The 17,734-nt window shown below is 42.4% G+C and overlaps 1 protein-coding gene across 3 annotated transcripts in view; it reads right to left on the minus strand.

Annotated features, from left to right (window-relative positions):
- The window catches only part of LOC124009167 (parafibromin-like), a 63,248-nt gene that overhangs the window by 44,044 nt on the left and 1,470 nt on the right, over positions 1-17,734 (minus strand). For all 3 annotated transcript variants that reach the window (XM_046320713.1, XM_046320715.1, XM_046320714.1), the window contains 9 exons: positions 17,142-17,247; positions 16,874-16,943; positions 16,648-16,710; positions 16,024-16,076; positions 15,386-15,474; positions 14,621-14,834; positions 13,904-14,002; positions 13,465-13,543; positions 2,051-2,115 (listed from right to left, as the gene is read on the minus strand). In XM_046320713.1, coding sequence (XP_046176669.1) covers positions 2,051-2,115; positions 13,465-13,543; positions 13,904-14,002; positions 14,621-14,834; positions 15,386-15,474; positions 16,024-16,076; positions 16,648-16,710; positions 16,874-16,943; positions 17,142-17,247 — 838 coding nt within the window. The remainder of the gene's footprint in view (positions 1-2,050; positions 2,116-13,464; positions 13,544-13,903; positions 14,003-14,620; positions 14,835-15,385; positions 15,475-16,023; positions 16,077-16,647; positions 16,711-16,873; positions 16,944-17,141; positions 17,248-17,734) is intronic.

The following is a 17,734-nucleotide window of genomic DNA, read 5'->3' on the forward strand; positions in this document are numbered from 1 at the left end:
CCCTGTTCTAATAGGCTATTTGTGCATCTGCACAGCACGTTCAACATTCAAATGCTTGTAAAAGTGGCTTTCAACACTGTCAAATCATAGGCTTTATAAGTGACAACCAAAGTAATTTGCTGGGTCATTGTTACCAAATGCACTGTAGAGAATGGCATTTTAACAGAGAGGACAACCCACATCCAACTGCTGGTTGGAGTTTTCAAACATTCAGAATTTACTTCGATTCAGGTTCACCATAATAAATAGTTTGGCTTTAAAACAGCCAGGGTATTGTGATTTTTACATGAACAGGGTAATCAAGAACATAATTTTTTAAAAGTTGCATAGACATGGTCACAATGGTCTAGAGGTGTAACGGTACACGTATTAGCACCGAAACGGTCAGTACAGCAACCTCTGATCCGCCTGCGGAAGAATACATCGAAAATAAAAGAATTGTCCCCAAAAAAATCTCTGGAGTTCTGTACGATGGGGGTGGTCGATAAACCAGAATTGGAGAATCCTCCATGATCGTTAAAATCCCTAGTTTGGGAATATTTTGGCTTCACAGTAGATTACAACAACGATGGACTGAAAGTTGTGGATAAAAGTTAACAGTATGGCGCCACTGCTCAACGAGAATAGCCTACGCAGATTGGCGCATGTAGCTTGTTGTTAATGGCTGATCACAAATCATCAACACGGCACTATAATCATAGAGCCTCCGTTTCGTGACAAAGCAAGTTGAGATGATCCAATCAATGGAAGATATGGAAATAGTGCCTTCGGAAAGTATCCAGACCCACTGACTTTTTACACATTTTGTTACGTTGTAGCCTTATAAAAATGGATTTTAAAATAAATAATCCTCAGCAGTCTACACAATACCCCAGTCACAAAGCAAAAACAGGTTAAATGTTTTGCACATTTATTTGCAAACAAAAATCCCTTATTCACGTAAGTATTCAGACCCTTTGCTATGAGACTTGAAATTGAGCTCAGGTGCATCCTGTTTCCATTGATCATCTTTGAGATGTTTTGTCAGAGCCCTCAAACTCAACTCTGGACCGCGAAGCCAGTTCCACTGCTTGTTTTCAAAATCAGGTAGAACAGAACCCAAGCAGCATCCAGACCTCGTAGAGTAAGAGTTGAATACCCCTGGTGCAGAGAATCATTGTACCATCTAGACCACTGAAATATCAGTTTCAGCTGTTTAAAACTAGTGTACAAAACCAAGACTTTAAAACTGGAAGCATTGAAATGGCGCACTTAGAACAAATATACTGTTTCTGGACTTTCAATGAGAATGACAGATCTATAACTCAAATTTCTATGTGAATTTGGTCAGGTCACCCAAAAAGTTAGTTAGATATTGCATCTTTAATTGAGAAGGATATGACCAAAAGTCAACAGGTAGAGTGCTACTTAATAGTCAATGGAGGTTAGGCTTGGGTGGTATACTTTATACCGGGGTATTTGGAAAAGACCACAAAATGTTTGTTTTTTCAATACTGTCAAAACTAATAATAGTTTTCCATAAAGTATCTACAAATATTCAAATATGCATTAGAGGACAACGCTTACTGTAGTTCCCCAGAACAGTTGAGCCAGTCAAGTTTGTAAATAGCATAACAGGAGAAAGTGGGAGGTGGTGAATCCATAGCGTTCTATATCTATCGGCGAGTCTGTTGTGCAGCGCACTTGAGGTGATGAAGTTACACTTGTATGCAATTCACTACTAAATGTTGGCCATCAGATATCTTACAATGGCGTTCTGCTGTATTTGAGAAGTCCTACTACTAGAGTTTCTCCCACATCCCCTCTGCTCCGTGTACACCTGCTGCTCTTCACTCAGAAAAGCATGCACAACAACTTTGTTCATTTGCACAATTTCTCACCAAAAACGACATTCGGTAGCTACTAGTAATGCTTGTATAGCTTTGAGCTTGATTTGCCATTCGTTGCAATTACATTTCCATTTCGCTAATGGCGTCTATGTGACTTTGCTATTTACTTGTGCCAATTTTGTTAGCATTCTGGTAGACGCCCCAAAAGAAGATGGACTTACCGTTACAGATTTCAGAGTCATGCCGTGGTAGGTGCCCATGGTGTCAATCTTGAATCCCTCCGTTTCTAAAAGGACACAAGTCAATCAATCAGTAATGCACGTTACTTTTCAGGTGGCTTAGGGTAGGGCTGCGGCGGTCATGACATTGTGTCAGCCAGTTGATTGTTAATTAACGGCCGTTATTTTATTGACTAACACATTTAGCATCTCCTGGCTTCCACGCATAGCCTACAAGCCACTGATGCAAACCTTTGGAACATCTACATTCTAAAAGGTCTAATAAATCCATGTAATATAGCCTACACCATCCACAATAAATCAATTATTCATTTTAGACAGGTCTAAAAGAAACATGTTAAGAAAATGTAGTCTATTTCAGAAGAGAATACTTTGAGATGTCCTTATGTTAGGCCTTGATCTGGCTATGCCATATGGCTGTGGGCTACACTAGTTCATTTAGCAGACAAGATTTGCTTAGAATTCCGCAGCATTATTTTCTATTATAATGATTACAATTGAACATAGCTGAATAAAATAAACGACTTGAGGGAGTGTGCACATGCGGCCATTCTGTGTTGAGCGGATAACAAAGAAAAAGGTACTCCTATATGCTTAGTTTAAATTTATTTATCCAACTTTTAGCTGTGATACAAAAGTTGGGGTATACAGTGCATTCGGAAAGTATTCAAAACCCTTCACTTTTACAGCCTTATTCTAAAATTGATTAGATTATTTTTACCCCCCCTCGACAATCTACACACACAAAATATTGACAAAGCGAACACGAAAAAAAACTTATCTATAAAATGTATTTATTTATAAATACTTTAAATTCAACTGATTGGACATGATTTGGAAAGGCACACACCTGTCTATATAAGGTCCCACAGTTGACAATGTATGTCAGAGCACAGGATTGTGTCGAGGCACAGATCTGGGAAAGGGTACCAAAAAATGTCTGCGGCATTGAAGGTCCCCAAGAACACAGTGGCCTCAATCATTCTAAAAAGGGAAAAGTTTGGAACCACCAAGACTCTTCCTAGAGCTGGCCGACCGGCCAAACTGAGCAATCGGGGGAAAAGGGCCTTGGTCAGGGAGGTGACCAAGAACCCAATGGTCACTCTGACAGAGCTCTAGAGGTTCTCTGTGGAGATGGGAGAACCTTCCAAGAGGAAAACCATCTCCGCAGCACTGGAGGAAACCAGGCACCGCTCATCACCTAGCCAATACCAACCCTACGATGAAGCATGGGATTGGCAGCATCCTGCTGTGGGGATGTTTTTTAGCAGCAGGCACTGGGAGACTAGTCAGGAACGAGAGAAAGATGAACAGAGCAAAGTACAGAGAGATGCTGGATGAACACCTTAGTCTGAGGTCCTGAGCAGGTTAAGGTTCAACTTCAACAGGACAACAACCCTAAGCACACAGCCAAGACAACACAGGAGTGGCTTCGGGACAAGTCTCTGAATGTCGTTGAGTGGCCCAACCAGAGTCCGGACTTGAACCCGATCGAACATCTCCGGAGAGACCTGAAAATAGCTGTGCAGGTATGCTCCCCATCCAACCGGACAGAGCTTGAGAGGATCTGCAGAGAGAATGGGAGAAACTCTCCAAATACAGGTGTGCCAAGCTTGTAGCATCATACCCAAGAACACTTGAGGCTGTAATCGCTGCCAACTATGCATCAAAGTACTGAGTAAAGGGTCTGAATAATTATGTAGAAGTGATATTGAAGTTTTTGCAACAAAAAAATCTAAAATCCCGGGGGCGTGAAAGAGTCGCATTAAGTATGTATGACTACCGACAGCGGATCGAACATGGTCAAAGCAATGGACAAGACGAGGTAGGGTGTTTCGGACACAGACTATACATTGCTACTGTTAAGTTTCAACTTCCAAAACAGAGCTAGGTGGAAAGATAACTTACAAAAACAACTTAAAATGCAGAATACCCATTGCATTCCTCATCTCCTCTGTTTAAAGTTATAGCTGACTACACTGCCTGATTCTTCAATACGTTAAGCCGAATATATACATCTATGCAAATCTATAATATTTGTAAATGTGCGCAATATCCAAACATTTACATGGATTACTTTGATTTTATTTTTAATTGATACATTAGCCTATGGTTTCAAAATATGAATCTATCCTCTTTCAATAATAAATAGCCTACTCAATAAATGATCGCGTTTCATAAAGCAACATAGCTCTCTTAATCACAACAGATGTAAGTAAATCTATAGATGGATGACATTTGTAAACATGTCCAGTGTCCATGCTGTAAATCCATCAGATGGAATGTTATTTCTATTGAATAATTCCGATTCATATGTAATTATTTTTCACCTTTTCATTGAGGAGTGTCCAAAACTAACCACAGGGGTGTGCAAGAAAGTGGTCAACCCATTTTCCTATAGTTGGAAGAAGCAGAAGGCCAAAAGTACACAGGATAAACTGAGCCTGCCCCACCCCAAGCTCATCAGGGAACCCGACAAGGTGGGGGATCTCGACTGCAGATGGAAAGAGTCCAGGCAGCAAACTACTATTTGTTTTTTTTATATACACTGCACCTTGCACTCTCCTGGAAAGACACGGAGGTCTTTGAATCCATCACAGCAGCACTTAAACCCCTCCAGGATTTCACAGATTCTCTGTCAGGAGAGACATACATGAGTGTGTCTGAAGCCAGTCCTCCATTAGTTCAAGTCCTCAATTACAAATACACCGACCCAGAAACAGATGAGCTGCTCACCATGGGTACCTTTCTGGACCCAATGTTCAAGAGGACCAGAGTAAGAAGCTGCCACTTCGCCACAATCAGTGTCCGAGAAGGGCTTTGGGAGCTTCTTTAAGAAAACCAGAAGTGTACCTGCCTTAAGATCACAGAGAGAGGTCATCGAGCAAGAGCTGGACAGCTACACTCTGATGATGGCAGCAAACAGTGAGGCTGATCCTTTAGTGGTGGCAAGTTCACACATCCAACTTTCCCAAGTGAGCTGTCTGACAAAGAAATACTTCAGCATCCCTGCCACAAGTTTGCCTTCAGAGAGTATGTTTCACTGGGGGCAATGTGATTACATGCCAAAGGGCAACTGAAGCCAGAAACTGTCAATAGGCTGATGTTCCTGGTACGGAACTTGTGAAGAGGTAGTGAATTGTTACATGTTGATCCGAGAAACATACAGACTGTCTCGTTAATGCTTGAAAAAGTTTTTTTTTTTTAAGTTTACAACTTGAATTCATAACGACAAGTGTTCTGTTAAAAAAAAAGACAACTTATATTTGGCAGGAAAAAGCCCCCCCACCAAAAAATGTAATTCTTTAAATATTTTACTTACATACCCTTGTTTGTTTAATGTTTGCACAGGTTTACCACAGAAATATATATAACCTCTCTGAGATGTGGCTAGCGTCCCACCTGGCCAAAAGCGAGGGAAACTGCAGAGCGCCAGATTCAAATAAATTACTACACTGCTCAAAAAAATAAAGGGAACACTAAAATAACACATCCTAGATCTGAATGAATGAAATATTTTTATTAAATACTTTTTTCTTTAGATAGTTGAATGTGCTGACAATAAAATCACAAAAATGATCAATGGAAATCAAATTTATCAACCCATGGAGGTCTGGATTTGGAGTCACACTCAAAATTAAAATGGAAAACCACACTACAGGCTGATCCAACTATGATGTAATGTCCTTAAAACAAGTCAAAATGAGGATCAGTAGTGTGTGGCCTCCACGTGCCTGTATGACCTCCCTACAACGCCTGGGCATGCTCCTGATGAGGTGGCCGATGGTCTCCTGAGGGATCTCCTCCCAGACCTGGACTAAAGGATCCGCAAACTCCTGGACAGTCTGTGGTGCAACATGGCGTTGGTGGATGGAGCAAGACATGATGTCCCAGATGTGCTCAATTGGATTCAGGTCTGGGGAACGGGCGGGCCAGTCCATAGCATCAATGCAGTCCTCTTACAGGAACAGCTGACACACTCCCGCCACATGAGGTCTAGCATTGTCTTGCATTAGGAGGAACCCAGGGCCAACCGTACCAGCATATGGAACGTTCTCCACGGTGTCTCCAGAATGTCAAATGTGCCTGCTTTCATCTGTGAAGAGCACAGGGCGCCACTGGCGAATTTGCCAATCTTGGTGTTCTCTGGCAAATGACAAACGTCCTGCACGGTGTTGGGCTGTAAGCACAACCCCCAACTGTGGACGTCGGGCCCTCATACCACCCTCATGGAGTCTGCTCAAACGGTCAGAAACAGACACATGCACATTTGTGGCCTGCTGGAGGTCATTTTGCAGGGCTCTGGCAGTGCTCCTCCTGCTCCTCCTTGCACAAAGGCGGAGGTAGCGGTCCTGCTGCTGGGTTGTTGCCCTCCTACACGTCTCCTGATATACTTTTTTAAATTTTACTAGGCAAGTCAGTTAAGAACAAATTATTATTTTCAATGACGGCCTAGGAACAGTGGGTTAACTGCCTGTTCAGGGGCAGAATGACAGATTTTGTACCTTGTCAGCTCAGAGATTTGAACTTGCAACCTTTCGGTTACTAGTCCAATGCTCTAACCACTAGGATACCCTGCCGGTCTGTCTCCTGGTAGCGCCTCCATGCTCTGGACACTATGCTGACAGACACAGCAAACCTTAGCTCGCATTGATGTGCCATCCTGGATGAGCTGCACTACCTGAGCCACTTGTGTGGGTTGTAGACTCCATCGCATGCTACCACTAGAGTGAAAGCACCGCCAGCATTCAAAAGTGACCAAAACATGAGCCAGGAAGCATAGGAACTGAGAAGTGGTCTGTGGTCACCACCTGCACAACCACTCCTTTATTGGGAGCGTCTTGCTAATTGCCTATAATTTCCACCTGTTGTCTATTCCATTTGCACAACAGCATGTGACATTTATTGTCAATCAGTGTTGCTTCCTAAGTGGACAGTTTGATTTCACAGAAGTGTGATTGACTTGGAGTTACATTGTGTTGTTTAAGTGTTCCCTTTATTTTTTTGAGCGGTGTATAAAAATCAAACTTTCATTAAATCACACATGCAAGATAGCAAATTAAAGCTACACTTGTTGTGAATCCAGCCAACATGTCAGATTTCAAAAAGGCTTTTCTGCTAAAGCAAACAATGCTATTATCTGAGGATAGCAGCTCCGTAAACAAAGAGAGAAACCATATTTCAACCATGCAGGCGCGACACAAAACGCAGAAAGAAAAATATAATTCAGTTGACGAGCTTCTCGTTTGCACTCCAATATGTCCCATAAACATCACAAATGGTCCTTTTGTTCGATTAATTCCGTCGATATATATCCAAAATGTCCATTTATTTGGCACGTTTGATCCAGAAAAACACCGGTTCCAACTTGCTCAACGTGACTACAAAATCTCAAACGTTAGTTGTAAACTTTGCCAAAACATTTCAAGCTACTTTTGTAATACAACTTCAGGTATTTAACGTAAATAATTGATAAAATTGAAGACGGGATGATCTGTGTTCAATACAGGAGGAAAACAAACAGTAGCTAGCTTTCTGGTCACGCGTCTCCTCTATCTAACAGTACACTTCAAGTGACCCTCGTTCAAGATGGCCGTACTTCATTACACAAAGGAATAACCTCAACCACTTTCTAAAGACTGTTGACATCCAGTGGAAGCGATAGGAACTGCAAGAAGGTCCCTTGGGAATCCAGATTTCCAATGAAAACCCATTGAAAAGAGAGTGACCTCAAAACAAAGAAATAATATGAATGGTTTGTCCTGCTAAATAAGTTCCATTATACTGAGAGACATGATTCAAACAGTTTTCGAAATTTCAGTGTTTTCTATCCAAATCTACTAATAATATGCATATCTTATCTTCTGGGGATGAGTAGCAGGCAGTTGAATTTGGGCATGCAATTTAATCCGGACGTGAAAATACTGCCCCCAGTCACCAAGAAGTTAACTGCAATGCTCGCTTTCTGTTTCTATAAGGCTAAAAGCAATATTTTGTCATTTATTCATTTTGAAGGGCTCAAAAAAAAAAAAAAAAATCAAATTTAAAAAATGTACAGTATATCGTGATATTATATCGTTATGTCCGGACAGTGGAAAATATCGTGATATGAATATAAGTTCATATCGCCCACCCTTAATTGAACTAAAGGAGAGAAGGGCGCTACCAATACTACTGTCTGAGCTGGTAGGACGGCTAGTATGGTTAGCTGGCTTTGTTAAGTGCAAGCCAAGTTAACTATGCTTCGCAGCCTAGTTGGTTAGCACAATGCCAACCGGAAAAAGCGTGCGCTTTCTTTGTCTCTTGATGAACAAAGCATCTGTGTAGATAAGTCGTCAGTCGTGTCAACACAAAACAAGGGAATGTGGGTTGCCCTCAACGAGCGAGGAGAGCTAGCAATTCTAGCTTACCAAGTCGCAGTAGCTAGCCAAGTCGCAGTAGCTAGCCGTGTGACCCTTAGCAGACATAGAACACAGCTGCAATAACATGTCGATTGCGACAATGTAACTTTCCAGACCAAAAAAAAAAGACAGAATCCTGCTGCAGCATAACATTATTTTTTTCTCCCGCTAAGAACAATAGTCGTCACTGATTGATGTGCTGCTCTGTTTATGGTATGGGAGCTAAATGTCTTGGTAAGTCAAGGTATTTAACAAACTTGAAAGTATTTATTTTTTTTGCCCCCTCCTGTACTCCCTGTTCACCCATGACTGCGTGGCCATGCATGGTTCCAACTCAATCATCAAGTTTGCAGACGACACCACAGCGGTAGGCATGATTACCAACAATGACGAGACTGCCTACAGGGAGGAGCTAAGGGCCCTCGGAGTGTGGTGTCAGGAAAATAACCTCACACTCAATGTCAACAAAACAAAGGAGATGATCGTACACTTCAGGAAACAGCAAAGTGAGCACCCCTCATCCACATCGATGAGACAGCAGTGGAGAAGGTAGAAGGTTAAGTTCCTCTGTGTACATATCACCGACAAACTGAAATGGTCATGCACACAGTGTGATAAAGGCACAATAGCGCCTCTTCAAACTCAGGAGTCTGAAAAAAATGGCTTGTCACCGAAAAAAGTCACTAACTTCTACAGGTGCACAATTGAGAGCATCGTGTTGGGCTGTATCACCGCCTGGTACAGCAACTGCACTGCCCACAACTGCAGGGCTCTCCAGAGGGTGGTGCGGACTACACAACGCATCACCGGGGGCAAACTACTTGCCCTCCAGGACAATAACCAACCGAGACACTGCCTGTTCACCCCACTTCCATCCAGAAGGCGAGGTCAGTACAGGTGAATCAAAGCTGAGACAGAAGCTGTTTTTCACACTGTCAAGGACATCTGATTGTTAAACAGCCACCACTAGCACAGAGAAGCAGCTACCTACCTACAGAGTTGATATCATTGGCCACTTTAATAAATGAAAACTAGTCACTTTAATGTTTCCATATCTCATACGCATATACTGTATCCTTCACTATCTATTCTTTACCATCTATTGAATCTTAGCTGCTCTGTCACTGCTCATCCATATATTTTATACTTATATTCTTATTCCATTCCTTTACTATTATCGTATTACGTGTTGTTGTGGAAATTGTTAGATATTATCGGTTAGATACTGCTGCACTGTTGGATCTAGAAGTATAAGCATTTTGCTACACTCGCTACACTTTGAGAAGCCTCATTCCTTTACAGACAAGTAAAATGCTGGTTCATATATTCAGAGGTTTCGTGTCCACATTAAAATGTTTGCCTACCTGTACAGACAAACCTGTCGTAGCCGAGGCGCACTCAAGGGGACACATTCCATTGTGTGTGAAAAGGTTAAATTAATAAAGGCTACCAGCAGCCTACTGTAATTTCATATGAGACAAAAACAAATAGTTGGGTACCCCGTGCTTGCAAGACTGGCCTGAAGACAACCCTGTAGCCCAGAGACATCGTGCCATGAATAGGCTAGGGTATCCTACACGCAACTGATCAAATGCACACTTGCATCATTAGCAAAGAGACAGAGCAGGCAGACAGCGCAAAGGAGAGAGGGGAGGGGCAGGCAGAAGCGTGTTCATACATTTTGGTAACACCGTACCCAAAGCGACAGAGTATGTGCGCAAATAGATTGTCCCCAAACACGATCACGAAACGCAGGTTGAAATATCAAAACAAACTCAACCAAATATATTAATTTGGGGACAGGTCGAAAAGCATTAAACATTTATGGCAATTTAGCTAGCTAGCGTGCAGTTGCTAGCTAATTTGTCCCATTTAGCTAGCTTGGTGTTGCTAGCTAATTTGTCCTAGGATATAAACTTGAGTTATTTTACCTGAAATGCACAAGGTCCTCTACTCCGACAATTAATCTACACAAAAACGGTCAACCGAATGGTTTCTAGTCATCTCTCCTCCTTCCAGGCTTTTTCTTCTTTGGACGTTATATATGGTGATTGGCATCTAGCTTTCATAGTTACCATGATGACCGACCAAACTCAGTTCATCGATCAGCTTCTATAAACCAATGAGGAGATGGGAGAGGCAGGACCACAACAACAAACTAGATTGGTCCAAACACACCAAGACAGTCGTAAAGAGGGAACGACAAAGCCTATTCCCCCTCAGGAAACTAAAAAGATTTGGCATGGGTCCTGAGATCCTCAAAAGGTTCTACAGCCGCAACATCGAGAGCGTCCTGACCGGTTGCATCACTGCCTGGCACTTCAGAGGGTAGTGCGTACGGCCCAGTACATCACTGGGGCAAAGCTGCCTGCCATCCAGGACATCGACACCAGGCGGTGTCAGAGGAAGGCCCTAAAAATTGTCAAAGACCCCAGCCACCCCAGTCAGACTGTTCTCACTACTACCGCATGGCAAGCGATACCGGAGTGCCAAGTCTAGGACAAAAAGGCTTCAACAGTTTTACCCCTGCCATTAGACTCCTGAACAGGTAATGGCTACCCGGACTATTTGCATTGTGTGCCTCCCCCCCTCTTTTACGCTTCTTCTACTCTCTATTCATCATATATGCGTAGTCACTTTAACGATACCTACATGTACATACTACCTCAATAGGCCTGACTAACAGGTGTCTGTATATAGCCTTGCTACTCTTGTCAAATGCCTTTTTACTGTTGTTTTATTTCTACACATCCCTTTTTTTTCTCACAACATTGGTTTGAGCCTGTAAGTAAGCATTTCACTGTAAGGTCTACACACCTGTTGTATTCGGCGCACATGACAAATAAACTTGGATTTGATTTGACTTACAGATTCACAAATAGAACTGGCTTCTATTTTAGCGCTTGGCAACGCAGACGCTCGTTGGCACGCACGAGCAGTGTGGGTGCAATAATTGAATAACATGTTAACATTTATTTTGCAATGCGAGCGCACGTGACAAGCGGTGTTGTCAGCATGTAATACAAGTTTTTTTGGTTAGGGATTTTCTTAACTTTAAGGATCCCAACTTAATTGAAATATTCACACCCTTAGTGCCAAACATATCAAACGCATAGCAACAGCGTTCCCAAGAAAGCTAAGGTAACTGAGCTAAACGACTACCGCCCCGTAGCACCCACTTCCGTCATCATGAAGTGCTTTGAGAGACTAGTCAAGGACCATATCACCTCCACCTTACCTGACACCCTAGACCCACTCCAATTTGCTTACCGCCCAAATAGGTCCACAGACGATGCAATCTCAACCACACTGCACACTGCCCTAACCCACCTGGACAAGAGGAATACCTATGTGAGAATGCTGTTCATCGACTACAGCTCGGCATTCAACACCATAGTACCCTCCAAGCTCGTCATCAAGCTCGAGACCCTGGGTCTCGACCCCGCCCTGTGCAACTGGGTACTGGACTTCCTGACGGGCCGCCCCCAAGTGGTGAGGGTAGGCAACAACATCTCCTCCCCGCTGATCCTCAACACGGGGGCCCCACAAGGGTGCGTTCTGAGCCCTCTCCTGTACTCCCTGTTCACCCACGACTGGGTGGCCACGCACGCCTCCAACTCAATCATCAAGTTTGCGGACGACACAAGTGGTAGGCTTGATTACCAACAACGACGAGACTGCCTACAGGGAGGTGGTGAGGGCCCTCGGAGTGTGGTGTCAGGAAAATAACCTCACACTCAACGTCAACAAAACTAAGGAGATGATTGTGGACTTCAGGAAACAGCAGAGGGAACACCCCCCTATCCACATCGATGGAACAGTAGTGGAGAGGGTAGCAAGTTTTAAGTTCCTCGGCATACACATCACAGACAAACTGAATTGGTCCACTCACACTGACAGCGTCGTGAAGAAGGCGCAGTAGCGCCTCTTCAACCTCAGGAGGTTGAAGAAATTCGGCTTGTCACCAAAAGCACTCACAAACTTCTACAGATTCACAATCGAGAGCATCCTGGCGGGCTGTATCACCGCCTGGTACGGCAACTGCTCCACCCTCAACCGTAAGGCTCTCCAGAGGGTAGTGAGGACTGCACAACGCATCACCGGGGGCAAACTACCTGCCCTCCAGGACACCTACACCACCCGATGTTACAGGAAGGCCATAAAGATCATCAAGGACATCAACCACCCGAACCACTGCCTGTTCACCCCGCTATCATCCAGAAGGCGAGGTCAGTACAGGTGCATCAAAGCTGGGACCGAGAGATTGAAAAACAGCTTCTATCTCAAGGCCATCAAACTGTTAAACAGCCACCACTAACATTGAGTGGCTGCTGCCAACACACTGTCATTGACACTGACCCAACTCCAGCCACTTTAATAATGGGAATTGATGGGAAATGATGTAAATATATCACTAGCAACTTTAAACAATGCTACCTTAAATAATGTTACTTACCCTACATTATTCATCTCATATGCATATGTATATACTGTACTCTACATCATCGACTGCATCCTTATGTAATACATGTATCACTAGCCACTTTAACTATGCCACTTTGTTTACTTTGTCTACACACTCATCTCATATGTATATACTGTACTCGATACCATCTACTGTATGCTGCTCTGTACCATCACTCATTCATATATCCTTATGTACATATTCCTTATCCCCTTACAGTGTATAAGACAGTAGTTTTGAAATTGTTAGTTAGATTACTTGTTGGTTATCACTGCATTGTCGGAACTAGAAGCACAAGCATTTCGCTACACTCGCATTAACATCTGCTAACCATGTGTATGTGACAAATAAAATTTGATTTGATTTGATTTAACTCCATTCCATTCATTCCATTCCATTACAATGAGCCTGTCCTCCTTTAGCTCCTCCCACCAGCCTCCTTTACACACACACACAAAATACTATTATTCATGGCCACATTTACAAAGAAACAACATCACAATGACAATATGTGTCCTGGTCCCACTCACCCTCTTTTCCTTTGAATCTCTCCTGATCGTATCGGTTATAGGCAGCTGGGACAGGTTGCTTGTTCCTTATGGACTGGTCCTTGAGGGGAGGCAAGAGGTTACACTTAAAAACACAGGTCATTTTCAATTAATGATCCGCATATTGAGACTATTATAATGAAGTGGTAATAGTCCGCTCAACCCTGCTTCGACAGGTTACATACACATTTTTATGGAAGAAGCACCAAGTTCATTTCACGCTCCATTTCGTTTAGAAATGACAACAGGGAGGTGAGGTACTCATAGATGTTATGGAATTCTGCAGCAAGAGCATTTACTGGCCATGGATTTAATTCTCAATAATGCATTGGCTGGATTCTTCGGTTGCAAACGTGCGTATCCAAAATCAAATCTATGGTGGTACGTCTACAGCGTGCATTCAATTAAACATGTTCCTTACCACCAGAGTGGTGTTCTGTGCTGGCCTCTGCTCAGGGGCGCGCCCCTCCTCCCTGGCCTTCACCGATTGCAGGATGGCAAAGATGTTTTTGGAGAAGTTCTGCATGAGCAAAAGACTTATAAGCACAGTGTAAAAAGTAGGCGAGACATCACTCCAAAGAAAAAGCTTTGATGTGTAGATCAAAGCTACAACGGACCCTGTTCTGTGCACATTGTGCAGTGACATGTGCAAAGCAAGCACCATAAACAAATCCATTGAGCTCCCTCTACCCAAAAATGTCCTAAACCAAATGTATATAAATCAAGAGGTATTAATAATTGGGGAGATTAGTCCACAGAAATGTTACACATTTTTTTATATACCTAGATTCTGATACATGGAGGTTTTCTGCTAAATGCATAATCTCAGACATCACTTAATAGATCTCACCACCAAATCAAAACACATTTCCCCTGTGGTGATGCTGCCACCTGCAGGCATAAAAGAACAAGTTTTAAACCAAAGGTTTTTGATCAGCTACGGATAAGGATCATCACCCCCCACCCTTCAAGGCCAATTTTGTGCAATGGTTACCCGAGAGTAACGCCTACATGGAGTGTGTGACTTCCCATGTGGCCGGCTTCCTCCTCATAACGTCATGAAATGACAGCATCCCTAAATGACAGAATGACCCCCCCCCCAGTCATTGCCAGTCTAGTCTAGGGGTTAACCTCTGACCTTTCCAGTGCTCTGTAGGATGGTGGTCCTGGTCCTCCACACCCGCTCCCTGCTGACAATGTCCCTGGTCACGTCCACCTCAGCGTCCACAAAGCTCCTCTGCTTCAGGGTGATGTCCTCATCCAGGTCTGTCTTAATGGTGGAACGCTTCTTTGCCATGATCTTGGCTTTGATGGCGGCGATCTTCTCCACCGACATAGCCTCAGACAGTGACCTGGGGGGGGTAGAGATTATTTCAGCTACCACTTATTTAACTAGGTGAGCTGAAACGAATGTTATCATTTAGGTTTTTAGTAAAATTATGAAAAGCTAAGTTGTCATTGAGTAGAGGTTCATGTCCGAGGTTGATTGAGCAGCAATGCGATTAAATAATGCACCGTTTTGAGAATAAGGTTCCTGGTTTGTGTTCATGTCTGCTAACCGCTCTCATTGGGATTTGTTAGCTAGTATCTTAAAACCTGTGTGCAGCAATGGTGGCTTATTGACAATTGCCCCTTTTAGTAAATAGGGAGCTCAATGAATGTGTCTTCATACCTATCCTAATGCTAGTCATAAGTGAGACTGCTCCGCTAAAGCCAACGGCCCAACATTACCAACTTCTTTCATCCATTGCTAAGGACCTACATCTCTTTTTTATCCATGTACATTTTAATAGCAATTCAGCTTGTTGGTGCCAGTTGTACAATGTTGTTGAAGAACAGTAAAAAAAAAAGTAAACCGTTTCTGCACAAAAAAACTGGATGGACGGGAAAAGCACCGAAATACCTGATCTGGTCAGTTTGCACAATGCCCTCTTTGTGGCCCTCCAGTCGAGCAGCCAAACGCTCCTTGTCCAGACGCACTCGTTCCTCATCCTAGAGAACGACAAAATTTTATAGAATGGTAAAATGCTCCGTTTTCTATGGCAAGACTTGAAAATGGCTGTGTAGCAATGATCAACAACCAACTTGACAGAACTTGAAGAATATTTTTAGAATAATGCGCAAAAACTGTACAACACTGGTGGGCACAGCTCTTAGACTTACTCAGAAAGACTCACAGCTGTTGTCTCTGCCGAAGGTGACTAACGTGTTGACTCAGGGGGTTGAATACTTACCTAATTAAGAATTTTGTGATATAGTATTTTATATATATATATATATATATGTCAAAGTGGAAGTAAAATTAACACACACACACATATACATACATATATAATTATTTTTTACAAATGATAGAATTTTTCTTCCACTTTGACAGAGTATTTTGTGTAGATCGTTGACAAAAATTACAATTAAATCCCCTTTCATAGCCAAATTAGGAAAAAGTCAAGGGGTGTGAATACTTGAGCACTCTTGTTAAACAGGATTTCTATTGAGCTGAGGAGTCAGAACCTTGCAGGTCAAATAAAAAATATTATTCACCTCTATCCTTGGTTTTTTGGCTTCAGATGACACCTCGTCTGCTGCTCGTTTGACTGAGGATGCAAAAAAAATGAATAATTATTGTAAAGTGACTGTTCCACTGGATGTCATAAGGTGAATGCACCAATTTGTAAGTCGCTCTGGATAAGAGCGTCTGCTAAATGACTTAAATGTAAATGTAAACTACGCAATACCTTTACAATATCTCTCAAATGACTTTCTACTTGGCTGTTTCTCACCAAACTGCACACAAATTGCATAAGTGCAACAAGCCAATGGCGTACAAATTGCATATTAGGCACAGCATGGACCTTTTTTTAATGCATTTTTTTTACCTTTATTTAACTAGGCAAGTCATTTAAGAACAAATTCTTATTTTCAATGACGGCCTAGGAACAGTGGGTTAACTGCCTGTTCAGGGGCAAAACGACAGATTTGTACCTTGACAGCTCGGGGATTCGAACTTGCAACCTTTCGGTTACTAGTCCAATGCTCTAACCACTAGGCTATCTTGCCGCCCCGACTGTGGATATATCCGATGCAAGAGAAAATATTTCCTAATATAAATGGATTAAAATCATCCAGTCAATCAATGGAAGAGTATCCAAAATGCTTAAACTGTACCTTGTGTTGGCCTTTGCAAACCAATCTCTATAGGGGCACTTCTGTCGATACTTGTTGAAGTAGCTGTGAAGGGGAAATCAAAAGGGGAATATGTTTTAGTACGATTTCAATGGAATCAACACATGTGTATTCATTTTACTAGTTAGGTTTCCATCTAATTGGAGACATCATGCAAATATTTCAAATATTTTAAAATCTGCATAAATAATTCTCAATTCATACTTACAACTTTCTCCATTGAGATACGAAAGCAAGCCCTTTCGATCAGGTCTTCTGACAACTGGAATGTTTTCGGTCTAGGGTGATCATAAAACCATGTAAATCACGATGAAATAGAACAAGATTGACAAAGGTCACTATAAAGCTTCCGACAACAGCCAATAGGCCAATGGCAACACCAGGTTAGAAGACATGACATTCATTTCAGCATCAGGCAACACATTCTAACTAAGAATATTAAGAAGCTTTTGGAATGAGGATATAAATGTACTTACTGCAGCCCTTCGGACATAGGATGGATGAGGGAGATGCACATTGTTGAGCAGGAACAGGATGGAGTCCAGAGTATAGTACTCCTTCGGCTGACCCTCCTTCCCAGTTCTGAAAATGGGAGGTGAAAATTACCATCAGCTTAGACCAGCAGTTTTGTCCAGTTGTTAAAGAAAAAAATATACATATCGTGGCCCCCTCTTATGGAACTAATCTGGAATTTAGGCACAATGCATATATTAATAGCTATGGCTATTTTAAGTCTAAATCCTGTATTTTGTTAATGACATTACACACAAATTGTGACCAGGGCAACCATATCACAGCTCTTCAATTACACTTCCAACAACTGGTCCAACTTGCTTGGTTCAGGTGCACGAGGTTAATTAAGGGATGGTCCAACTATTACATTTATTATGGCCTGAAAGACTGTTCTGCAAAAAAAAACTGGAAATACTGTAGGTAGCTTGCAAGCAAAAGTAGATTGTTATCTAGCCACAAACTCTACTAGCCAACTTAGTTACCTGACTTGCACATAACATCAAGGTAAATGTCTACCTGGGCAGGCTAGAAATGTCAAACAGTGACATTTATGGTC

This window comes from Oncorhynchus gorbuscha, linkage group LG22, assembly GCF_021184085.1.
Source record: "Oncorhynchus gorbuscha isolate QuinsamMale2020 ecotype Even-year linkage group LG22, OgorEven_v1.0, whole genome shotgun sequence".
NCBI classification, from domain to species: domain Eukaryota; kingdom Metazoa; phylum Chordata; class Actinopteri; order Salmoniformes; family Salmonidae; genus Oncorhynchus; species Oncorhynchus gorbuscha.